General features: G+C 42.9%; 1 protein-coding gene across 1 annotated transcript; it reads right to left on the bottom strand.

Annotated features, from left to right (window-relative positions):
• Nucleotides 1-1,937: 1,937 nt before the first annotated feature.
• Nucleotides 1,938-11,949, bottom strand: LOC129840203 (eIF5-mimic protein 2-A). Its single transcript, XM_055907868.1, has 12 exons — nt 11,823-11,949; nt 11,035-11,108; nt 10,748-10,924; nt 10,414-10,508; nt 10,202-10,267; nt 9,910-10,045; nt 9,501-9,610; nt 5,425-5,595; nt 4,012-4,158; nt 3,251-3,389; nt 2,830-2,952; nt 1,938-2,697 (listed from the first exon to the last, which is right to left on the bottom strand). Exons 2-12 carry the CDS (start codon nt 11,096-11,098, stop codon nt 2,666-2,668), a joined length of 1,260 nt encoding a protein of 419 aa, XP_055763843.1. The 5' UTR covers nt 11,099-11,108; nt 11,823-11,949; the 3' UTR covers nt 1,938-2,665.
• Nucleotides 11,950-25,905: the final 13,956 nt, after the last annotated feature.

The following is a 25,905-nucleotide window of genomic DNA, read 5'->3' as shown; positions in this document are numbered from 1 at the left end:
CCCCCCCCACTGAAATGCACTTTCCGTTCTCACATGTGCGTCTTATCCACTGTGTTTTGGTCAAATTGTAACTCGAGCACAATGTGTAAGGTTCCACCTGACAGTGGGCTATTTCGGTATCAGAAATAGTAAGCCCTAGTGTCGCGCTCCTAAAAACACAGTCTCGCCTCCCCCATGCAGCCAGTCACATGGTTGTAACCCAAACATAGGCCATGCAGCGGTTGCTGTCAGTAGAGTAGTGGACTGGTTGGCTTGTCTCCTGACTGACTCATCTTTTGCCAACTGAGTAGAGGGTGCCTTGCTTGATTATTATGATTTCAAACTCAATAGCCCCAAATATACTTTGGTAGCTGTAAAATTGTATTTCATTTTAACCAGGATAGTGCACTTATTAGTAAATGAGTATAAGCCACTGCTTTCGTGGGAGTCTTGAAATCTAAATGGGGGAGGCAAAACAAATATAAAATGTGCTTGAATCCAAATATGATGAATTAGTGTTATATAGGCCCGGCCCACTAGTACAGCAGAAGCAACCACACTTGGTGTTTACAAACTTTACCACAACATCAAATCATATTCCATGTCAAATGTAGCATGGTGTGGAACAGAACAAAACATAACATATATGTAAACACTGCTTTTGGGAGCTCAATGTTATACCGTATGTTGAGAAATGTTTACTTGCATGTATTGCACAAGCCTTTTCACAATTCACAAACACACAATAGTTCTGCATGTGTGTCTGTGCAGTATTGGTTGCACCTTTGAAGGCCCAATGCAGCTGTTTTTATATCACCATTAAATAATTTATACTTAAAAGTACCTTACTGTAATAGATTTCCATTAAAATTGGAAAAAAATTGCTTTTTAGCACAACTTTCTCCAGCAAGAATTTTGCTAGGACTGTCTGGGAGTGGTCTGAGTTGGAAGGGTAAACTGAAAACTAGCCGTTACTGGCAGAGAAGTTTGGAACTCTTATAGGTCATGGTGTATTAACCAATTAACCGCACGGTGATGTCAAAACTCCCGCCCATGCAAACCTGCTGATCAGAAGGTCCTGTGTAGATTGTATTTTCAACCAGCAACTATCAGGAAATAACACTGATCAATGTTTTCATACTTTTACAGTGTTAAGTTTCATCAGCACAATAGAAGTTAAAAGACCGGGACAGAATTGACTGCACTAGACCTTCAACACCTTTAAGCTTAACACAATATTTGTATTTTATGCATCGACTGGGTATATATCAAATTATTTCAAAATCATGCAAGATAAAAATACAATTTTTATGAATTATCCAACACACATAACTTGTTGCACACTGATTGCAATACACTTTTACCTCAATGAAGACCTCTGAATGTATTAACCTAATAGAATTATAGGCCTACCGCCAAGTCTATTGTAATGTGTATCATTGTTGTAAACATACTTGAATTTCTCCTAACTTATGGAAGACAATTGTCCTCTGCACATAATGAGAAGCTGTTTAAGAAAAAAAAAAATGTATTTTTGTACAATGAGTTAAAAATATATATTAGTTGACTTGTAAACAATCATTAAACTACTTTCAAAAAAAATAATGGACTGATGACTTGAATGTGCATGTAAAAAAACCATTAGGCCAAGTTTACACAGGTAGTCCAATTCTGATTTTTTCACTAACTTGACCAATCAGATCAGCTCTTGTCAATAATTGTCCAAACGATCAGAATTGTGCTGCCTGCATTAACACAGCCTTAAAATATATATATATATATTTTTAAATCACTCAAGACCATTTACTGTGGATACCCAGTAATAACATTAAGCTGTGTGTGAATTTGGGACCTCAGGTGGAGATGTATTAGTACAGCAGGCAGCCAAGTTAAAGTATAGTAATTGATTGCATTGCTACACAAACATACAATGTATACCATAAATAATCAAAACAATATGAATGTCATCTTTATTTCTTTAAAAAAGTCAATTGGTTTAATCAGATTAAAGTAGTAACCAAAATTAATTACTTAGCTGGCAATTCATCTTCCAGAGAGGTTGTCAGTTAGGTCAAAGGGTGGATCTACCCAAGATGAGTCACCGCACAACGTTCATCTGATCACCAATTCAACTGTTCATTACAGGTTTGTCCAAAAGGCCAAGGTAAGGAAAGGAGCTAACATGAGGATAGAGCTACCGGTAAATCCTTTGGCGAGAAGGCAATGACTTGTCATTTTAGGGTGCCTTTAAGTCACACGGCAAGAAGGCGCACTACTGCAATATTAACAGATATAGCAGTATCCGGGATATCATGGTTTATCAGACTTTAGACTGGATGCAGCAACATAAAATCTTAATCTTCAAGTAGAATGAAATACTAATAACAAAAGGGAGTTCATTTCTGCATCTTTCCAAACAAATCAACACTTAATTTGTTCATTTTATGATTGAGGTTTTAATTCACAATATATGTGAACTATTAAGGGTAAGTTTCAAATAAAATCTAATAAGGAGTGCACTGTTGACATCACAGCTCTTGAATTAAATGTAAATGTTGAAGTTGGAGAGGGGTGAAAGAAACCAGAAGGTAAAATAGAAAAACAGGACTGGGAGAGACTAGCACTTCAGTAACATTCTACTGCTCCTACTGTGCTGTTTAAAATGCACATCCAGAGGGTCGAGTTCTCAGTTCTCTTCCTCCTCCTCGGACTCAGACTCTGGAAGACAGAAAAAAGTCGACTCAAATCAGAACATTACAATTTACATCAACATGAATATTAAGAGAACTTTGGTGTTTTTCAAAACGGTGACTATTTACTATGAAAACGTTTTTTTTGTTGTTTTTTTACCTTCCTCTGCATGCTTCAGCCACTCAACAAATTTCTTCATCTGGTCGAGGAAAACACTCTTTCCTTTAGCAACGTGTGCCTCTGTGTACCACTTAAGAATGGCCTCTTCACTCAAAACATCCGCTGTGTTGGGAGAGGGGGGGGGGGGGACAAGGAACAGAAGAATGTTAGGTCAAAGGTCATGAAAGCCAGGGGACCAGGGTTCATTAGGGCACACCATAAAGCCTCAATGGAAAAAAAATGTAATGTTTCTTATTAGAGAAGTCTGGGAAGTCTGTACCCGTTTCAGTCCATTTTATTCCGTTTGGTACCAAATGAACGTACCAAAATGTCATGTCACATGAGACACCCCCTACACAGTCTGTCCAAAATGGCACCCTAATTCCCTTTAGTGTGCACTACTTTCAACCAGGGCCCACACCTTTGTAGAGGAGCACCACAATCTTCTGGAAGGCCTTCATGAAGTGGATGTTGTCATAGCAGTACTCCTGGATCTTCACCAGCAGGATAATCTCAGAGGCTCCCTGGGAGGTGAATGCCTTCAGGAGAGGACTGTATTGCTGTGGAGAAGAGAGAAAGACACATGGTTAGGGTACAGGAGGGTTAGAGACTAGATGGCCTCCTTTGGAGGTTAACAACTTCAGGAGAGGACTAATGCTGTGGTGGAGAGAAGACCAATTAGTTTCCATGTATCCAATCTTTGATTTACTAAATAGGCAAGTCAATTAAGAACAGATTCTTAGTTTCAATGACAAGATGTCAGGGGCAAGCACAGCAGCAATATAAGCACCTACATTTACATTTTAGTCATTAAACCGATGCTCTTATCCAGAGCAATTAGGGTTAAGTGCCTTGCTTAAAGGCACATTGACAGTATTTTCACCTAGTCGGCTTGTGGATTTGAACCGGCAACATTTTGGTTACTTACCCAACACTCTTAACCGCTATACGAGGGGCGGGGGGCACAAGGTGGTTGACTGAACTAAAACCTAAATCACACTCCAATCTGGCCCATATTAGTACCACCCCACCCTCTTCCAATACTATACAGTTCCACAAAACACTAATCTGCAGTTAACTTAGCAACTAATTTAACCTTTATCTAGGTTTGTCTCATTGTGAAATCTTAGGCAAAAGACCTGTTCAAGAACACAGAAGATTACAATTACAAAAAGCATTTACCTTCAAGTGTTTGATAGATTGCTCACAGACCAGCTCTTCCTTCTTGTTCCATTCCACACAGCTCATGACACTGGACCACACGATGCCGATCATCAGTTGTTCAGAGATGCTGGTCTTCTTCATCTCCTCCCTGACGTAGGCAATTATCTAAACAAAGCAGGGAACATGTCAATGAACAATGCCCAGCTATCAAGTGTATGTATGCATATATATATAACACACTGAACAAAAATATAAATGCAACATGTAAAGTGTTGGTCCAATGTTTCATGAGTGGGAAAAAATAAAATAAAAATCTCTATACCGTATGCACAAAAAGTGTATTTTAATTTGTTTACTTCCCTGCAAGTGAGCATTTCTCCTTTGCAAACAATCCATCTACCCAACAGGTGTGGCATATTAAGAAGTTGATTAAACAGCATGCTTATTACACAGGTGCACCTTGTGCTGAGGACAAAAGGCCACTAAAATGTGCAGTTGTCACAACACAATGTCACAGATGCCTCTGCTGACTAGAGGAATGTCCATCAGAGCTGTTGCCAGAGAATTGAGCATTCATTTCTCTACAATAAGCCATTTTAGAGAATTTTTCAGTACTTCTAGCCTCAGAACTGCAGACCATGTGCAACCACACAAGCCCAGAACCTCCACCAGGTTCTTCGCCTGCGGGAATGGTAGAAACCAGCCACCCGGAACACTGATGAAACTGACGAGTGTTTGTGTCAATAATAAAGTCCTTTTGTGGAAGCAAACTCATTCTGATAGGCTGGGTCTGGATCCCAAGTGGGTGGGCTGATGCCCTCCCAGGGCCATGCACCTGGTCATGTGAAATCCATAGAAAAGCCTCAAATGCATTTCAATTGACTGATTTCCTTATATGAACTGTACAGCGCATTCGGACCCCTTGACTCTTCCACTTTGTTACATTACAGCCTTACTCTAAAATGGATTTAAAATGTTTTTCCCCCCTCAATCTACACACAACATCCCACAATGACAAAGCAAAAACTTTAAATCCTTTACTCAGTACTTTGTTGAAGCACCTTTGGTAGCGATTACAGCCTCTAGGCTTCTTGAGTATTACGCTACAATCGTTGCATGCTAGGAATATGGGACCAAATACTAAATTGTTGACTACTTTAAAACAAATTAATTTGTCCCAATACTTTTAGTCCTCCTCCTCCTCCAAAAAAAAAGTGGGGACTACGTACAAAAAGTGGTGCAATTTCTAAATAGTTCACCCGATCGATGAAAATCCCCTCAAATGAATGCTGAGTCTGCACTTTAACCGGTCATTGTATCATTTCAAATACCAAGTTCTGTATGCAGTTGAGACCCCCCCCAAAAAATTGGGGTCACTGTCCCAATACTTTGAGCCCACCGTATAAGAATAATAGTGAAGCCGGGCCTCACATCTTTGAAGTTGTCTCCGCGGGCCATCATCTCCTGGAGCTCTTTCTGCAGCTCCTTACGGGACCCGATGGCCTCCTGGTTCCTGGCAAAGTCTGACAGCTCCTTCAGTCCCGCGTCAGTGAAGTACTTCGAAAAATGTTCACAGCTCCGCTTGTTGGCAGGAAAGAGTTCCTGTGACAGATATTGATACAAGTAATTAGTTCCCATTCAATATTTATTTTGTTTTAAATCTATAGGCCTATATAAAAACTCTTAGGGCTGGTTCAACAGACAATCTCCTCCATTGAACATGCTTTTTAGACTACGACTAGTCTTGAAGGGATAGTTCACCCAAATTACAAAATTATACTTGCTTCCTTACTCCTATGGATAAGGTACGACAGAAATCCATGCTTTGGTTTAGTATCCCTCGCACAATTTCAACATGCTAACGTTTCAGCATATATGAACAAATCCCATTAAAGTCATGGGACCAATTAGCATTTTCCACACATGCCCAAATCATCCAAAAGTATCTAAAATTGATTTTGAAGCTCAACAAAGTCACTCAGAGGATGTGAAAGTGGTGTGAAATGTTAATATCGGTCCCATGACTTTAATGGGATTTGTTCATAAATGCTGAAACGTTAGCATGTTGAAATTGTGCCACAAATGCTAAAATGTTAACATACGGAAACAGTGCCAGGGATACTAACCTAAAGCATGGATTGCTGTCATGCCTTGTCCATAGACCGCTTACAGCAGGTGTATCAAACTATTTCCATGGAGGGCCTAGTGCCTGCTGGTTTTTCCCTTTCAATTAAGACCTAGACAAGCAGGTGGGGAGAGTGTTACTAATTAGTGACCTTGAGTCAAACAAGTACAAGGGACGAGCGAAAACCCGCAGACACTCGGCCTTCCGTAGAATTAGTATGACAGGGCTTACAGGGTAAACAAATCAAGACTTATTTGTCACATGCGCCGAATACAACAGGTGAAATGTTTACTTTACAAGCCCTTAAACCAACAATATACAGTTCAGAAAATAACCTTTTAAAAAGTAAGAAATAACTAAAGAGCAGCAGTAAAATAACAATATCGAGGCTATATACAGGGGGGTACAGGTACAGAGTCAATGTGTGGGGGCACCTGTTAGTCGAGGTAATATGTCCATGTAGGTAGAGTTAAAGTGACTATGCATAGATTAGAGAGTAGCAGCAGCGTAAGGGGGGGGGGGGGGGAGACACACACACAATGCAAATAGTCTGGGTAGTCATTTAAATAGATGTTCAAGAGTTTTATGGCTTGGGGGTAGAAGCTGTTTAAAAGCCTGGGTCGTACGCACTTGCCTCTGTAGTGCCTTGCAGTCGGAGGCCGGACAGTTGCCATACCAGCAAGCGTCAGGATGCCCTCGATGGTGCAGCTGTAGAACCTTTTGAGGATATGAAGACCCATGCCAAATCTTTTCAGTCTCCTGAGGGGGAATAGGTTTTGTCGTGCCCTCTTCACGACTGTCTTGGTGTGTTTGGACCATGTTCGTTTGTTGGTGATATGGACACCAAGGAACTTGAAGCTCTCAACCTGCTCTACTATAGCCCTGTCAATGAGAATGGGGGTGTGCGCAGTCCTCCTTTTCCTGTCGTCCACAATCATCTCCTTAGTCTTGATCACGCTGAGGGAGAGGTTGTCCTTGCACCACACGGGCAGGTCTCTGACCTGCCTATAGGCTGTCTCGTTGTTTTTCAGGCCTACCACTGTTGTGTCAATGGCAAACTTTATGGTGTTGGAGTTGTGCAATCATGAGTGAACAGGGAGTACAGGAGGGGACTGAGTACGCACCCCTGAGGGGTCCCCGTGTTGAGGATTATTGTGGAGGATGTGTTGTTACCTACCCTTACCACCTGGGGCAACCCGTCAGGAAGTCTAGGATCCAGTTGCTGAGGGAGGTGTTTAGTCCCAGGGTCCTTAGCTTAGTGATGAGCTTTGAGGGCACTATGGTGTTGAACGCTGAGCTGTAGTCAATTATTTGCTTTCTCACATAGGTGTTCCTGTTGTCCAGGTGTGAAAGGGCAGTGTGGAGTGCAATAGAGATTGCATCATCTGTGGATCTGTTGGGGCAGTATGCAAATTTGAGTGGGTCTAGGGTTTCTGGGATAATGGTGTTGATGTGAGCCATGACCAGCCTTTCAAAGCACTTCATGGCTACAGATGTGAGTGCTACGGGTCTCTAGTCATTTAGGAAAGTTAACTTGGTGTTCTTGGGCACAGGGGCAATGGTGGTCTGCTTGAAACATGTTGGTACTACAGACTACAGACAGGGAGAGGTTGAAAATTTCAGTGAAGATACTTGCCAGTAGGTCAGTGCATGCTCAGAGTGCACGTCCTGGTAATCCGTCTGGCCCTGCGGCCTTGTGAATGTTGACCTGTTTAAAAGTCACAACAGCTGCAGAGAGCGTGATCACACAGTCCGCAACAGCTGATGCTCTCATGCGTGTTTCAGTGTTACTTGCCTCGAAGCGAGCATAGAAGTTATTTAGCTCATCTGATAGCTGCCCAGTGACACGAGCCTCTCAGCTGTGCTTCCCTTTGTAGTCTAATAGTTTGCAAGCCCTGCCCCCATCCAACGAGCGTCAGAGCCGGTGTAGTACGATTTGATCTTAGTCCTATATTGATGCTTCGCCTGTTTGATGGTTCAGAGGGCATAGCGGGATTTCTTATAAGCTTCCGGGTTAGAGTCCCACTCCTTGAAAGTGGTAGCTCTACCCTTTAACCAGGTGCGGATGTTGCCTGTAATCCATGGCTTCTGGTTGGGGTATGTACGTACAGCCACTGTGGGGATGACGTCATTGATGCACTTATTGATGAAGCCAGTGACTGATGTGGTGTACTCCTCAATGCCATCGAAAGAATCCCGGAACACATTCCAGTCTGTGCTAGCAAAACAGTCCTGTAGCTTAGCATCTGCGTCATCTGACCACTTTTTTATTGACCGAGTCACTGGTGCTTCCTGCTATAATTTTAGCTTGTAAGCAGGAATCAGGAAAGAATGTCAGATTTGCTAAATGGAAGGCGAGGGAGAGCTTTGTACATGTCTCTGTGTGGAATAACGGCGGTCTAGAGCTCCTCCCCCCTCTCTGGTTGCACATTTAATATGCTGATAAAAATGAGGTACAACTGATTTAAGTTTCCCATGCATTAAAGTTCACGGCCACTAGGAGCGCCACCTCTGGATGAGCGTTTTCCTGTTTGCTTATGGTGGTATACAGCTTATTGAGTGCTGTCTTAGTGCAGCGTCGGTCTGTGGTGGTATGTAGACAGCTATGAAAAATACACATGAAAACTCTAGGTAGATTGTGTGGTCTACAGCGTATCATGAAATACTCGACATCAGGCGAGCAAAACATTGAGACTTCCTTCCTACCAATATACATAGACCGCTACCCCTTGTCTTACCAGAGACTGCTGTTCTATCCTGCCAATAGAGTGTATAACCCGCCAGCTGTATGTTATTCATGTCGTCATTCAGCCACGATGTCTCAGTGAAACATAAGATTACAGTTAATGTCCCGTTGGTAGGATATAAATGCTTTTAGTTCGTCCCATTTATTTTCCAGCGATTGTACGTTGGCTAACAGTACGGATGGCAAAGGCAGATTAGCCACTCATCGCCTAATCCTCACAAGGCACCCCCAATCTCCCGCAAAATCTTTGTCTCTTTCTGCTGCTGTGAACGACAGGTATGAGGGCCTGTTCGTGTGTCTGGAGTAAATCCCTCTTGTACAACTCATTAAAGAAAAAGTCTTTGTACAGTTCAAGATGAGTAATCACTGTTCTGATGTCCAGAAGCTCATTTCGGTCACATTTCGGTAGCTGTAACATTATGTACAAAATAAGTTAAACGCAAAAATAAAATAGCACGGTTGGTTAAGAGCCAATAAAATAGTAGCCATCCTCTCCGGCGCCATTAAATGTTGCAAGGAAACGCATGTAATTTTGGAGAACCACCCCTTTAATCTGTGTTGAGGAAAGCACCACATACTCTATGTATTGGTATACTTGGAGGGACAAAAAAAAAAGTAAGGATTTGTAGCTTTTACCATCAGCCTGTTGTCCATGCCGACTTTGCGGAGAGCGACAGCAACAGCGTTGATGTCCCTTTCATAGATCCAGGACTTGAACAGTTTCACAGCAAAGGCCGCAGATACTCCTGCAAACAGTCATAAAGCAACAGTCAAAGCAGCAGGTACCCTGCAATGAACAGCACTCAAATCACTATTTTGTATGAACTAAAAACATTCATTTCAGAGACATTGGATTCACAAAAAATAAGTTGTTTGACTGAATTCTGTGTCCATTTCAGAGACCATTTAACAAAAAGGTGGGTATCCAGTGAAGAGGGTCATGTTCATTAGGGCCCACCGTAACCAAACATTTGTGAAAATGAAAACAAGCAGCTCTTATTGGACAGGTCCAGGTAAAGATAGTGGTGGGTTGGCAGACACTCACCCTCTTTGACCACGTTCTCGTTGAAGAGACTTCCAATGACGGCGGCTGATATGTTTCCATTGGCCAACAGAATGCCAGTGAGCATGGCCAGCTTGTTGCGTTCTGATTCGGTGAACCCTTTTAAAAAGAGCAGCAACTGTGGAGTAGATAGAATAATGAGCCTGCTGGGTAAATGTTTTAGGTCTTTGTTGTGAAAATAAAATATCCCATTCAAACAGCTCATGCAGGTTCCATTGCGTGCAACTTCCATCAGTGCCAACTGCCAAGCAGGAGTTCAAACCAACTGTCTCACCTTCTTGATCTCCTCCTCAAACCCTTTCTCCAGGTACTTGTAACGCCGGATCAGCTTGTTAAAAACCTACAAGTCCAAAACAAAGGAAGATGTGAAATTGTGGTAAATTCATTATACATCATTGATTAGCTGGATAGAGCTTCTTGACAGATGTATATCTAGAGTGGGATATAGATACTTTGCCCTAATAAATTATTTCCACATCCTCTTACCTGAGCATATGCTTGCATTGTCTCAAGGTCCTCTTGTGCCGTGAAGAGGCAGAACTCTGTGCGGGTCAGGTCATCAGATATACTACCTCCTGGGGCTGCCAACAGGTGAAGGGGGAGAAAGAGAAAGTGTCAGTGTGCTGATCTGGACTTTAGTGGCTTTCCAAATGGTATGGAAACTGACTTCCAACACTACACTTCCTCTAAAACTTTCCACGAATCCTCTTTCCTTCTCAAAAAACACATCGTAGAAGGTCAGATGGGTGGGACTTTGGAAGGGGGCAAGGGATCCCTGAAAGCTACTGACTTTCAACACTGCTTAAAGATCTGTACTCACCAAGCATTCCGCCAGCCACCAGGATGTCAAAGAGCGTCTCTGCATACCTGCGGTAGTCAAGCTTGGCGCCAGAGGCATCAAGGAATTTTGCAACAGCTTCCAAATCAGAGCCAGTTTGATTTAAGCCTTGTACGATACTTTCTTGAAACTGAGTAGGGTCAAATCTCTCCTTTTCATCTGTTGAAAAACATGCCAGAATTTCACCGCTGGTAGCATCTTGACATAGCTAAGTGAAACCCCCAAAAAGTAGTGGTCAATTTGGTCGACAATGAAGATGCCCAACTTACCTCTTTTCCTCGTTTTGAAACGCTGGCCGGTTAGCGTTGGCTTTTGCTGCTTTTGATTATTCATAAAAGACACTCTGGATGAGAGAAGTTTCATATTAACGTCTGTGATTGAGCACTGTCAAGATAGCCTGATAATGTTAACTAGTTTTGTATAGCTAGTTGGAAACGTGCTCTGCCCAACAGGATTTATGTAACGTTAGGCCCATAAGAGCCAGTCAGAACTATGCTATGCCTTGTTCTGGATATCTTTTGGCAAGCCACACCTGGTAATTTGGATAACTGGTAAAGTTGACATTGTTTTATATTCATCATGACAAAGCTAGGTTACAATCAAAATGTAGTTAGGTGACGTTAGCTAGCCTGCTTAGTTACCATCCAAGATGGTAGGCTTTAGTGTGAGCACCGGGACCTTCCCCCATGCGCCTGTTCAGCCAGGCCTTGCTTGTTCGTGTGGCACCAGCGAAACTCCCATAGGAGCTAACGTTAGCTAACAAGCTACAATTTCCTGTAATGCCAACAAAACTTGGACCAAAGGACGTCGATATGGCAACTAGGTGTCTCTACCGTGGGTAGTTACTTATACATGCGTTTCAACGTGCCATATCTAACAAAGTCAGTTCTTCCGACATGATAGTTGTTAGCCATTTAGTTCGCTAAGTAACGTTAGCCAAGTTGTGCTTGCTAGCGAACAATGCCTGAAAAAGAACTCTAGCTAGCCAATGTTAGTTTAAACAGACACGTGTAGATTAAATTGTCTACCGAATGTGCAAAGTATGCAGGTCACCTACCGAAATTTATGCAGATAAAAAACGGTTAGAGTAAGAACAAATTCAAACACCCGATTTCAGTTCTATCGACCTAACAAAAATACCCTTTCCGGAACCAACCAGTGACCGGTTTTCGCAAGTACGCATGCGTGTTTAAATATGTCTCTATCGTGTATTTGTAATGTTTCTTTGTCATGATATAACTTTCTTGATAATGTGTGTAAATGATTGTCATGCTCAAGCAATGTGACATTGGTCAATTCCAAAGGTATTTCAACTGCCACAAATGATAGTTCAGAGTTTCAAATTGCTGCTTTTGAGTAAACATCACTGATGTCACCCCACCAAGTTGCAGTGAATTGATTTTCGATGTCATATCAAATCAAACTTTATTTGTCACATGCGCCGAATACAAGTGTAGACTTTACCGTGAAATTCTTACTTACAAGCCCTTAACCAACAGTGCAGTTCAAGAAGAGTCAAGAAAATATTCACCAAGTATTCTAAAATTAAAAGGAATAATAAAAGCACAATAAGAATAACGAGGCTATATACAGGGGGCAGTGTACCGAGATAGTGTGCGGGGTTAGTTGTGGTAATTTGTACATGTAGTTGGGGGTGAAGTGACTATGCATAGATAATAAACAGCAAGTAGCAGGGAGGGGGGTCAATGTAAATTGTCCGGTGGCGATTTTATTAATTGTTCGACAGTCTTATGGCTTGGGGACTAAGTACACACCCCTGAGAGGCCCCAGTGTTAAGGATCAGCGTGACAGCCGTGTTGTTGCCTACTCTTACAACCTGGGGACGGCCCGTCAGGAAGTCCAGGATCCAGTTGCAGAGGGAGGTGTTTAGTCCCAGAGTCCTTAGCTTAGTGATGAGCTTCGTGGGCACTATGGTGTTGAACGCTGAGCTGTAGTCAATGAACAGCATTCTCTAATAGGTGTTGGTTTTGTCCAGGTGAGAAAGGGCAGTGTGGAGTACGATTGAGATTGTGTCATCTGTGGATCTGCTGGGGCGGTATGCGAATTGGAGTGGGTCTAGGGTGTCCGGGAGGATGCTGTTTCAAAGCACTTCATGGCTATTGACGTGAGTGCCACGGGGCAGTAATCATTTAGGCAGGTTACCTTCGCTTCTTTGGGCACAGGGACTATGGTGGTCTGCTTGGAACATTTAGGTATTACAGACTCGGTCAGGGAGAGGTTGAAAATGTCTGTGAAGACACTTGACAGTTGGTCCATGCATGCTTTGAGTACACGTCCTGGTAATCCGTCTGACCCTGCGGTGTTGCTTGCCTCGAAGCGAGCATAAAAGGCATTTAGCTCATCTGGTAGGCTAGCGCCACTGGGCAGCTCGCGTCTGGGTTTCGTTTGTAGTCCATAATAGTTTTCAAGCCCTGCCACATCTGATGAGCATCAGAGCCGGTGTTGTAGGATTCAATCTTAATCCTGTATTGACTCTTTGCTTGTTTGATTCTTCTTATTAGGGCATAGCGCGATTTCTTATAAGAGTCTGGATTAGTCTCCCGCTCCTCTAGCCTTTAGCTCTATGCGGATGTTGCCTGTAATCCATGGCTTCTGGTTGGGATATGTACGTACAGTCACTGTGGGAACGACGTCGTCGATACACTTATTGATGAAGCCGGTGACTGAGGTGGTGTACTCCTCAATGACTTTGGATGAATCCCGGAACATATTCCAGTCTGTGCTAGCAAAACAGTCCTGTAGTGTAGCATCCACATCATCTGACCACTTCCGTATTGAGCGAGCCACTGGTATTTCCTGCTTTAGTTTTTCTTGTAAGCAGGAATCAGGAGGCTAGAATTATGGTCAGATGTGCCAAATGGATGGCGGGGGAGAGCTTTGTATGCATCTCTGTGTGTGGAGTAAAGCCTCCTGATTATCAAGAAGAACGGATGGCAGTGGGTGTTTACTCGCTCGCCTACGGATTCTCAGAAGGATGGAGAAAAGATCCGAATTGGGCTGCCTGTGTAAAAAAAAAAATCCGGACTGCTTAACCATATTGGATCAACACTTTATTTACTCTCCATTAGATGTTGGTTTGACCATTTATGCTGTACTGGTCTTTTGGAATAACATTAGGCCACATTTTCAAACTGCAGAGGACGGTATATTTTCCTTTTGCTGAGCAGCTCAATTGACATTAGTTCCAAATGAAATTGAATAATAATTGTCATTTACGCTATGAAGTTGTCTGGTAAATGTTTATTGTGTTTGTGATACTTTCTATTATTTCTATGGTTAGTATGAGCAAATCATATCACTTCAACACTGTAAGAAAATATTAAACAAAAGGCTGCTTTTTAAAATTTATAATCTTCTGAAATATTTTATTATGCAGTATTCAATATATTGATGCATATTCCTCCAGTCCTCCCACCTCAAATTGTTGACTTTTATGTAAAGCACATGATTGTCAGCAGACTGATACACCAATATCCTGATTATAGTCACAGATAGTACTGTAGATTAGATGCAGAGAGTATGACATTCTAAAGCCACCCGTGATATCATTTTGACTCTCCAGGGTCCTTTCCTGTCTCCAGGGACTTTCCTTTCTCCTGATGTAGATATGCCTTGTTACTGTTTTCTCACAGACAGAGGCTTGGTTGTCTTAGAATAGATTGTGGTGTGTGTGTGTGGTGTGTGGTGTGTGGTGTGTGGTGTGTGTGTGTGTGTGTGTGTGTGTGTGTGTGTGTGTGTGTGTGTGTGTGTGTGTGTGTGTGTGCATTTCAGATCTTAGAGAGGAATGCCGATCCAGAGGAGGTGCTCCTCAAATTCCTCAGAAGGAAAGGTACTTTTCCTCAACAAAATAACAACACCTTTTTTATGTAAATAACAGCACGTAATGTCTATGTTCATCAAATCTAATTGCATTGGTCACATACACATATTTAGCAGATATTATTGCAGGTGTAGCAAAATGCTTGTGTTCCTAGCTCCAACAGTGCAGTAGTATCTAACAATACACAAATCTAAAAGTAAAAAAATGGAATTAAGAAATATATAAATATTAGGACGAGCAATGATGGAGTGGCATTGACTAAATACAGTAGAATAGAATACAGTTAATACATATGAGATTAGTAAATCAGTAAGTAAACAGTATTAAAGTGACTAGTGTTCCATTATTAAAGTGGCCAGTGATTCCATGTCTATGTATATAGGTCAGCAGCCTCTAAGGTGCAGGGTTGAGTAGCAGTGAGTCATTTCAAAATGCTTAGCCAAAATCCTCTACATGTATCTCTTCTCTATATAGTGCTTCTAACTGGGACTAAGTATGGTTGTGGAGGGGGTGGGGCCTGCACGGTCATGGTGTCCAGATATGACCAACTCCACAACAGAGTTCTCTATCCTTTCGTTCTAATACTGCCCTCACAACTATATCTGGGAAGCAAACCATTTCATTTAATATTTTACTAAATAACACTGCAAAATATCATGACTGAGAAACCCAGTTTTGAGGTAAAATGACTGGAATCTTCTTCAGTTTGCGTCACACTATTCTATTCCATTCGAGACGGCACTGCTTGTAATATCCTTGACCTCTGATCCTAGCCACTGCACTGTTAACGCTTGTCTGCAGCCCATCTGCACACTGCGTGGGGCTGCTGTGGTAACAGTGGAGGGTATCGGCAGCATCAAGACCAAACTGCATCCGGTTCAGGTAGGTCCTACTATAGGGTTATATAGGGTTTTGTGATCCTAAATCCTACAAGTGTATCTCACCATTCATTGTAAGGGAAGCTGATATGTCTAGGTACTTCAAGGAGCGTATAGCTAAGGCCCACGGATCTCAGTGTGGGTTCTGTACTCCAGGCATGGTGATGTCCATGTGCACTTTACTGAGGAACAAACCACAGCCCACCATGGATGTCATCAGACCTAGGAGGTCATTTCTATATATTTTATAGATCAAATATAAAACATAGGTTATTTACTATTATTATTATTTTTATAATATTGAGTAGTCCAAAGGTCTCTATAAAAACATTAGCTGTAGGTGCTAGCTATTTTCAAACATTATTGACAAGTTTTTTGACCACATTCTCAAAGGAAACCTCTGCCGCCGTACTGGCTACAGGCCGATCATGAATGGATTCCAAACTTTCTATGATACCTTTAACCCATTTCCACAAGCTAGTTGTTTGATTCAAAGCACATGTCTGTTAACCACAATGCACATGTTTTCTCTTTTTATTACTTTGACACATGTTCTGTAAAAATGCATGTTACATATCACTAGGTATCAGAGAATGGAGAGGGATGTTGCCGGAATGGCCAGAATGGAGAATCAGGGGGAAAGTTGCTGTATAGAGAATGGAACTAAGCAACACATGGATAGTGACGTGAGTTAAATACTTTACATTTTCACCTAATGAATTCCAACCTTATACTTGCGCAAGATGCGTTAGGGAATGGTATAGTCCTATAGTCCCCATAACCCAACGAGTCCCACCATAATGCCAGCGTGTTTTGGACTTTTAACACCTTTTAAACATTGTGTGTTTGAGCTACAGACTTCTGGGGTGAACCTTTGGCTTTTTATATTTATTCTGCATCCGTTAGTCTTTGTGGTTAGTGGGGGCTGAGCTAGAGCGGTGTTTGTGAGACAAGGGCGGATCCCGAAGGGGCGCGGGGCTGGGTCTTTTACATAAATGTCTGTGGAGTTCGAATGGTTTCAGCTACAAACGATTAAAAGCTGAGACTCACAAATATGCACGTTTTGTGTCTATTGTGACATAGTGTCTAAAATGCTATAATAAGCTCATATACTGTAGTTGCTGTCACAAACTCCACACAGTTGTCACTGACTAGTTGGATATTCATTTCCCAGCGAGCAAACAATTTCTGCATTCATATAAATTCATTTTTTATCAGGTTTTTGCTTTGGCAGACCTTATTTTATGTCAATAAAAATCATGGATGCAGCTGTTTATGTCAAATTGTTTTGTGTACTACTCTACTTGTAGCCCTGGTTGTTGTGAAACTAAAATGGTAAAACATTTAATTGTCAGGCTAAATATAAGGGCTGGACATGCAGATAAAGGAAAGTCCGATAAATGAAAAGCAGATTTTTGCTGGGGTTTCGGAACTGATAGGGTTAACCAAAAGAATACCTTAACACTAATTCATGTAAAGGTAGTCACAGCATGTAACTACATGGCCCTAAGGGGCAAATTAGCTTTTTCAATTAAGGTCACAGTTATGAAAACTTAGGACACTAAAGAGGCCTTTCTACTGACTCTGAAAAACACCAAAAGAAAGATCCCCAGGGTCCCTGCTCATGCCCAGGGTCTTGTTATGTTCATACAAATATTTACACATGTTAAGTTTGCTGAAAATAAATGCAGTTGACAGTAAGAGGGCGTTTCTTTTTTTGCTGAGTTTAGACCCATACGTTGTATACGGTATAAAAAAATATTAATCCTGATGACTACTAAGCCACATTGTATCTTTTATGCGTGTATTTATTTTGAACAGGACCAAAAATGCAAGTGAAAGGAGTCCATGATCCTCTCATCATCTACGCCGGGAGAGTTTCAGATTTACATACTATGACGTGGGGGAAGGAAGGTAGGTTTAGATGTGTATTTATTGTCTGTTCATTTAAATTACTTTTCAGCTTTTCGTCATCTACTTGTGTTCGTGTCCATGCAGGTGTGAGTGTAGGGGCTGTCTGCACCCTGTCCAGTATGAAGGAGGAGATGGAAAGGGCTGTGAGGGAGATGGAGGCAGAGAGAACCAGGGGGTACCAGGCCCTGCTTCAGACCCTACAGTGTCTAGCAGGGAAACAGATCCGCAACATGGCTGTAAGCCCTATAACTGTTACCTACAGATACAGATGTTCTATCATAATTTGACCAGTTTCTCACAGCAGGAAAGTAATCCTGCAGCAAAATGACACTTTAATTAGTATGTGGATTATAATTAATGGACATGTTTGTATTGGCTGATACATTTTTAGTTAGGGTAAATCATGTCTGACATTTTAAATGACCAACTTTAGAAGCCTAATTCTCTGTGACAACAGAATGATCAAATTAAGATAGCACACCTGTATGTACCCAACAAACTTAACTGTGGCGGCTCAGATATTTTCTTCTCACCTTTTTAGCATGGTTCCAGCAGCTATGGTCAATGCGTAACCAGGCAAGCACAGACAGCTTGGCTTGGCTATGTAGTGTGAAAAGGGTGTCGCTGGGCCACTGTCGTGCAATAGGCCAGTCGTATGACATTAGATCACTGCATTACTCTTGCCCAAAAGCCTTATTGATGTGTTTTATTTGATCGGTTTTATGATGTCCCATGTCTACAGACCATTGGAGGCAATATCCTCAGTGCCAACCCAAAGTATGATCTCAATGGTGTTCTAGCTGCCTTGGACTGCACGATTCTCCTTGATTTGATCATTTTTCTTTCAGTTCGTGATCATGCAATATCACATGACCTAAATGGGAAGGACATGGTTGATTGAGTGATGCCTAGATTCATAGTATAAAACTTTTTGTTGTAGAAAATGGGACAAGGGAGATCACTCTGAATGAAGAACTCTTCACTGGCTTTGGCAAGACAGAGCTTAGATCAGATGAAGTCCTCCTGTCCATTGACATCGCTTACACCAAACCAGTGAGGAATAACTGCTTTACTCTCTCATTCAAATACCACTCTGGATATTGATGATGACCTGAGTTTAACTCATAACTCCAACCTGATTTTTTTCAAATACATGACAATACTTTCAACCTGGACTCCGGGGTAGACGTAAGATAGTAAATGTAAATCTGGGACACTCCAATTAGTAGGATATGTTACATTTCGTGTGGTATTTATTAATTTGTGGATGTCCATAATCCATTTTGTTTGATATTTTCCCATTTACAATTTGTATGATATGTAACGAATTGTAATTCGTACAATATATTACAGATTGCAATTCGTACAATATGTTACAAGTTTGCAAACGTATGATATGTTACGAATTCCAATTTGTTGTGGCTAATGTTAGCTAGGTGGCTAATGTTAGCTTGGCTAAGGGTTAGGGTTGGCAGTTAAGGTTCGGAGTTAGGTTCAGGTTAATTTTACATTTAAAGTTTTATTTTTTATTGAACCTTTATTTAACTAGGCAGGTCAGTTAAGAACAAATTCCTATTTACAATGACGGCCTACAGGGGAACAGTGGGTTACTGCCTTGTTCAAGGGCAGAACGACAGATTTTTACCTTGTCAGCTCGGGGATTCGATCCAGCAACCTTCGGGTACTGGCCCAACATGCTAAGTAGATGCAAAGCTGCTAATTAGCTTAAATGCTAAAGTTATCCGTGATGAGATTGGACACACAACCTTTCGGTTGCTAGACTTTGCGTTATACGCCTGACCCAGCACCCTATTGTCATGTAAATTCATCACTAAGGAGTCAAATTCAAAGTAAATTAAGTTATCTTTATTATCACAGCCGGAGAGGTTCACAAACTCAATACAATCTATCCTTTCAGTCCTTACAAATTGCTACACAAACAAGTCACATAAGCATGATTTACATTATTCATTATTGAACTTGGTTCCTGCATTTGACTGACTGATACCTCACGAGTGTTCTTCTCTGAGATGCTCCTTTTGGTTCCCAGAGCAATGTTCTTGGCATACTGCCAAATTGCTTATCAATATGGGAAGGGATTCCTCCCATATACAATCAATCAGTCACTCTCATGAACCCAACCAAGACAGGTTATTAGAAAAGCAGCATTATACTAAACATACGATCTGATACGCAGACGAAATTTCCATCACACTCCCTCCTTTTATCACTCTGTGATAATTATTGTTACATATTAAGGTAAGCATTAGATTGTGGCTTACACTATCAAAGAAGGTTATATCAAAACACTTATATTAAAAGTAAATCCAGACACTTTATCCTTTCAAACCCTTCAATCTGGGTTGTACAATCTAACTAGTAAGTGATCCTTATTCCATACAATCAAATCAAATTATATTGGTCACGTACACATGGTTAGCAGATGTTATGGCGAGAGTAGCGAAAGTGTAGCAATATCTAACAAGTAATATCTAACAATTCCACAACAAATACCTAATACACAACACTCTCGGTATAGGAATTGAATAAGAATATATATATATATGTATGGATAAGCAATCACAGAGTGCATAGGCTAAGATGCAATAGATAGTGTAGAATACAGTATATACATATGCGTGTGCTGAGAGAGTGCTGAGAGAGCACAGTGTTACGCCCTGGCCATAGAGAGGCTTTTATTCTCTATTTTGGTTAGGCCAGTGTGTGACTAAGGTGGGAATTCTAGTTTCTTAATTTCTATGTTTTGTATTTCTATGTTTTGGCCGGGTATGGTTCTCAATCAGGGACAGCTGTCTATCGTTGTCTCTAATTGGGAATCATAATTAGGCAGCCTTTTTTCCTTTGCTGGTTGTGGGTAGTTGACTTTGTTAGTGGCACTATAGCCCTAGTAAGCTTCACGGTCGTTTCTTTGTTTCTTGTTTTGTTGGCGACATTCTAAATAAAAGAATGTACGCTCAACACGCTGCACCTTGGTCCGGTCATTTCCACCTAGACGACGGCCGTGACACACGGCTCCTATACCAGCTTCGGACGCGTCCACCTCCACTATGAATGCCAAAGAGGGATCCGGATGGGCCAGCACTGGAACCGAGGTAAACAGAGCCCTCAGGTGACCAAAGGCCCTGTCCGCCTCAGCCGACCACTGCAAACGTACCGGTCCCCCCTTCAGCAGTGAGGTAATGGGAGCCGCTACCTGACCAAAACCCCAGATAAAGCTCCGGTAGTAATTGGCAAACCCTAGAAACCACTGCACCCCCTTTACCGTGGTAGGAGTCGGCCAATTACGCACGGCTGAGATGCGGTCACTCTCCATCCCTGAGGTGGAAATGCGGTACCCTAGGAAGGAGATGGACTGTTGGAAGAACAGACATTTCTCAGCCTTGGCGTACAGGTCATGCTCCAACAGTCGACTAAGCACTTTGCTCACCAGGGACACATGCTCGGCGCGTGTAACGGAGTATATCAGAATGTCATCAATATACACCACTACACCCTGCCCGTGCAGGTCCCTGAAAATCTCCTCTACACAGGCTTGGAAGACTGATGGAGCATTAATCAACCCGTATGGCATGACGAGGTATAATGCCCGGAGGTCGTACTGAAAGCCGTCTTCCACTCGTCTCCCTCCCGGATACGCACCAGGTTGTAAGCACTCCTGAGACCAAGTTTGGTGAAGAAGCGCGCCCCATGCATTGACTCAATCGCCGTGGCGATAAGAGGTAGCAGGGTAACTGTTCCTCACAGTTATCTGATTAATTAAGACCTCGGTAGTCAATACACGGGCGCAGACCTCCCTCCTTCTTCACAAAAAAGAAACCGGAGGAGGCGGGGGAAGTGGAGGACCGAATGTACCCCTGACACAGGGATTCGGAGACATATGTTTCCATAGCCACCGTCTCCGCCTGTGACAGAGGATATACGTCACTCCTGGGAAGTGCAGCGTCTACCAGGAGATGTATCGCACAATCCCCCTGTCGATGGGGTGGTAATTGAGTCACCTTCTTTTTGGAGAAGGCGGGAGCCTAATCGGCATATTCGAGGGGAATGCGCACTGTGGAGACCTGGTCTGGACTTTCCACCGTAGTAGCACCTACGGAAACCATTAAACACCTCCCCGAGCACTCTCGCGACCACCCCGTGAGAGCCCTCTGTAGCCATGAAACAGTGGGGTCATGACAAGCTAACCAGGGTAGGCCCAACACCACAGGAAACACAGGAGAGTCAATGAGAAAGAGACTGATTCTCTCCGTGTGACCCCCCTGCGTCACCATGCCCAGAGGAGCGGTGACCGCCCTAATCAACCCTGACCTTAATGGTCGACTATCTAAGGCGTGAACTGGGAAGGGCGTAGCCACAGGAACAATGGGGATTCCTAAACTATGGGCAAATGATCTGTCAATAAAATTCCCAGCCGCGCCTGAATCGACGAGCGCCTTATGCTGGGAATGCGGGAAAAACTCAGGAAAAGTGACGAACAAAAACATGTGTGCAACAGAGGGCTCTGGGTGAGAATGGTGCTTTCTCACCTGGGGTGACGCCAGAGTGCCCTGTCTGCTGCCTTGACCCCCAGAGGAACCAACCCGGCACCGACCGGCAGTGTGACCTCTGCGGCCACAGATGGTGCTCGAGACGGAACCTCCACCGGTCTCCCTGAGCGCAGCACCTCCCAACTCCATGGGCATTGGAGCGGTGGTGCTGGGGGATGGAACCAACAGACCCCGATCTGGACGTCCGCGGGTAGCCAGCAGGTTATCCAGCCGAATGGACAGGTCCACCAGCTGGTCGAAGGTAAGGGTGGTGTCCCTGCAGGCCAACTATCGACGGACGTCCTCGCGCAAACTGCAGCGCTAGTGGTCGATCAGGGCCCTGTCGTTCCATGCCGCTCTGGAGGCCAGGGTCCGAAAGACCAAAGCGAACTCCTGTGCGCTCCTCGTCCCCTGCCGCAGGTGGAAAAGACGTTCACCTGCTCTGCCTTTGGGCAGGTGGTCAAAGACTGCCCGGAAACGACGGGTGAACTCCTCAAAGTGGTCCAGACGGCGTTGGCCCACTCCAGGGCTTTCCCCGAGAGACATGAGACGAGGGAGGATACCCTCTCACGGCCCTAAGGAGCCGGGTGGATGGTTGCCAGGTATAAATCCAACTGCAGCAGGAAACCCTGGCAGCGGGCAGCCATCCCATCGTACCCCCCGGGGAGGGTGAAGCGAATCCCACTGGAACTGGGTGCAGGGGGAGTGAGTAGTGGAGGCCCCGGTTGTGCTGGGGGAGGCACTGGTGGAACTCCCTGTCTCTCCGGTCCATGGTGGCGCCGAGATGGTGGATCATCGCCTCTTGCTTCAGGACGCGCTCCTCGACCCCTTATACCAGGGGCACCTGCTCCTGCTGACTCCATATAGGTTGGTTTGGAATTCTGTAAGGGGTGCGAAACTGGTGGCAGGGAATTCAGATGCAGGAGAGCAGAACTAGGTAATAGCCGGAGCAGTTTAATTGTAAAACCAACGGCATAACGAAATAAACAAACATGGGTACAAAACCCGACGCGCACTAGTAACACGTGCACTTACAATAAACAATTCCACACAAAGACATGGGGGAACAGAGGGTTAAATACACAACAACAAATGAGGGAAATTGAAACCAGGTGTGTAGAAAACAAGACAAAACAAATGAAAAAGACCCTACGCAATAAATCAGACACGGTATTAACACCACTAACAAATATGCACAACAGGTGGATTGTGTGTGTGCTGGCGTTTGTGGTGAAACGTAAGGCAAAAGCAAATGGCCAGGCCTTACTTAATTGGGAGCTGGGTACCTTTACACTTAATAGAACAGCAGAATTTCAAACTGCTCTCCCAAGGCAACATCCTCTGGAAACATTTCAAAGGACGAGATAGGGATACCCCCCGCTCTGTACCCCTCCCTCAAGGGTGCAGCTCTGATGACCATCTACAAGGATGGCTCGGTGCTGGTGACACAGAGATGGGTCAGGGCATCAACACCAAAGCCCTTCAGATTGCCGGTCGTATCCTGAAGGTGCCTATGTCCTCAATCCACATCAAAAATACCTGTACGGGCAACGTTCCCAATGCTGCACCCTCAGGAGCCTCCTTTGGCACGGACGCAGTGGGCATGGCAGTCAAGGTATTTCAACAAAGCCTGGTCTCTGATCGGTTTGTGTTGTCACGCCAACTCCTATGGACAATGACCATAGGAGTTGGCAAGACTGCACGAACAGATCTGGGACTAGGCTAGCTCCAATTTTCTGTTCTCACAGGCTTCTCATAGGCTTATAAATACATACTGTTTCAATGTGTTTATTGTACTCTTACAAAATGTTACTGTGTATGATTTCAGGATGCTTGTGAGAAACTGATGAGGCGCTTGAAGCCAGTCATGGAAAATCATCCCAAATATACATGGCAACAATGGGTAATCAACAAACATCCACCAGACTATAATAAACTCAATATAATTATGTTTTTGTGTCAATCTCCATAATGGTATAGCATACAATAACTTGTGTTCTTTCCCACAGATTGTCAAGGCTTATTGCCAGAAGGTCAGCTAATCTGCAACTGTCTTCTTCTTGTACGTACCCTGTCAACACAGTAGACTGTAGTGTGTAATGAAGCAATGCAGCGTATCACTGACTGTTGTAAGTTCTTGATCACTGCAACGGCACGATTACGGCTCTCATATTAGGAAAGTCTCAGTGACAAGTAGGCTATCCTAATATGGACATCGTATGGGTTCCAGGGGACCTCACACGGGTGTTGACTGGGAGAACAGCGAGGGTCCAGCCTACTATTACTTCACCTTTGGGGCCGGCTGCTCAGAAGTGGAGATTGACTGTCTCACTGGAGAGCATGAAGTACAGTATTACCTTTTGTCTAAATCAGTGAAATGTTCATTAACACTACTTCATACTGTACCTGCAGGCATGCCTTAGAACTTGCAATAAGCATGTATGAGCCTTTGATTTATGTTATGTCTCAAGGACGTCATTGGCTTTATACAATTAACTGTGTGTTTGTTGCAGAATCTCAGAACAGATATTGTGATGGCTGTTTTTTTTTTTTTTGGGGGGGGGGGGTGGATCAGCTTAATATTGCGGAAAGAATGTTGCTTCCAATGTAATTGTCTGCATCATTTCCAATCCCCCATATTTTTTGGGGTAAATATATATATCCATTCACGTATGCATACATATACACATACCTACATAGACATACATACTATTTTTAAAGAGTATACCTTTATTATTATTCCCTGCAAACCCTACCACCGATCCCCCAATTGGAGTAAACTGATAAACATTTCTGTTTTTACCTTCAATTTATACATCTTATACACATTTTACAGACACAGTCTACTTTATAATAGTTCTCTCTTGTTTGTTCTTAGTCCTTCCTCTATTTCTGTTGTCCATCCAGTTTGATTTCCACTTGTAACTGTGCTATTTCACAATAGCTCCGCACCTATACACATTTCACAGATCCCGTATGCCCTACAATGTTTATCTTGTTATTAGTCCCACCCTTCAGCTCCACTCAACCTTTCCCATCTATCTTCCAACATCATCCATTTCGGATTTTTATTTGCCATATATTTTTCAACTGTGCTGTGATGCTTCACAAAAGATTTGAATCTTCCTATTCTCATAGCTTCCACGGATTGTAAATTAAAAATAAACATTTTTGCTAAAATAATTATTATATTATTGATTGATTGACTATGGCTTTTCAAATCCCCCAGTATTGCTATCTGTAGCGTTAGTTCTACGCAAATGTTGCAATTCTTCAACCATTCCTGGACCTGTGACCAAAAACGAGCTACATTTTTTATTTTTTCACCTTTATTTAACCAGGTAGGCAAATTGAGAACACGTTCTCATTTACAATTGCGACCTGGCCAAGATAAAGCAAAGCAGTTCGGCACATACAACAACACATAGTTACACATGGAGTAAAACAAACATACAGTCAATAATACAGTGAAAAATAAGTCTATATACAATATGAGCAAGTGAGGTGAGATAAGGGAGGTGAAGGCAAACAAAATATATATATAAATAAATAAAAATATAAAAAGGCCATGGTGGTGAAGTAAATACAATATAGCAAGTAAAAAAACACTGGAAAGGTTGGTTTGCAGTGGAAGAAGGTGCAAAGTAGAGATAGAAATAATGGGGTGCAAAGGAGCAAAATAAATAAATACAGTAGGTAAAGAGGTAGTTTGGGCTAAATTATAGATGGGCTATGTACAGGTGCAGTAATGTATGAGCTGCTCTGACAGCTGGTGCTTAAAGCTAGTGAGGGAGATAAGTGTTTCCAGTTTCAGAGATTTTTGTAGTTCGTTCCAGTCATTGGCAGCAGAGAACTGGAAGGAGAGGCGGCCAAAGGAAGAATTGGTTTTGGGGTGACCAGAGAGATATACCTGCTGGAGCGCGTGCTACGGGTGGGCATTGCTATGGTGACCAGCGAGCT

The sequence above is a fragment of the Salvelinus fontinalis genome, chromosome 41, assembly GCF_029448725.1.
Source record: "Salvelinus fontinalis isolate EN_2023a chromosome 41, ASM2944872v1, whole genome shotgun sequence".
Classification (NCBI taxonomy): domain Eukaryota; kingdom Metazoa; phylum Chordata; class Actinopteri; order Salmoniformes; family Salmonidae; genus Salvelinus; species Salvelinus fontinalis.
This window is presented reverse-complemented; position numbering and strand designations above follow the sequence as displayed.

Excerpts from the sequence above, each read along its gene's own strand:
- LOC129840203 (XM_055907868.1), bottom strand. The coding sequence starts at position 11,098 with ATGAATAATCAAAAGCAGCAAAAGCCAACGCTAACCGGCCAGCGTTTC. Across the intron at positions 3,390-4,011 it reads AATCTATCAAACACTTGAAG|CAATACAGTCCTCTCCTGAA; the intron begins GTAAATGCTTTT and ends TCTTCTCCACAG. Across the intron at positions 2,698-2,829 it reads GCTGAAGCATGCAGAGGAAG|AGTCTGAGTCCGAGGAGGAG; the intron begins GTAAAAAAACAA and ends TCTGTCTTCCAG.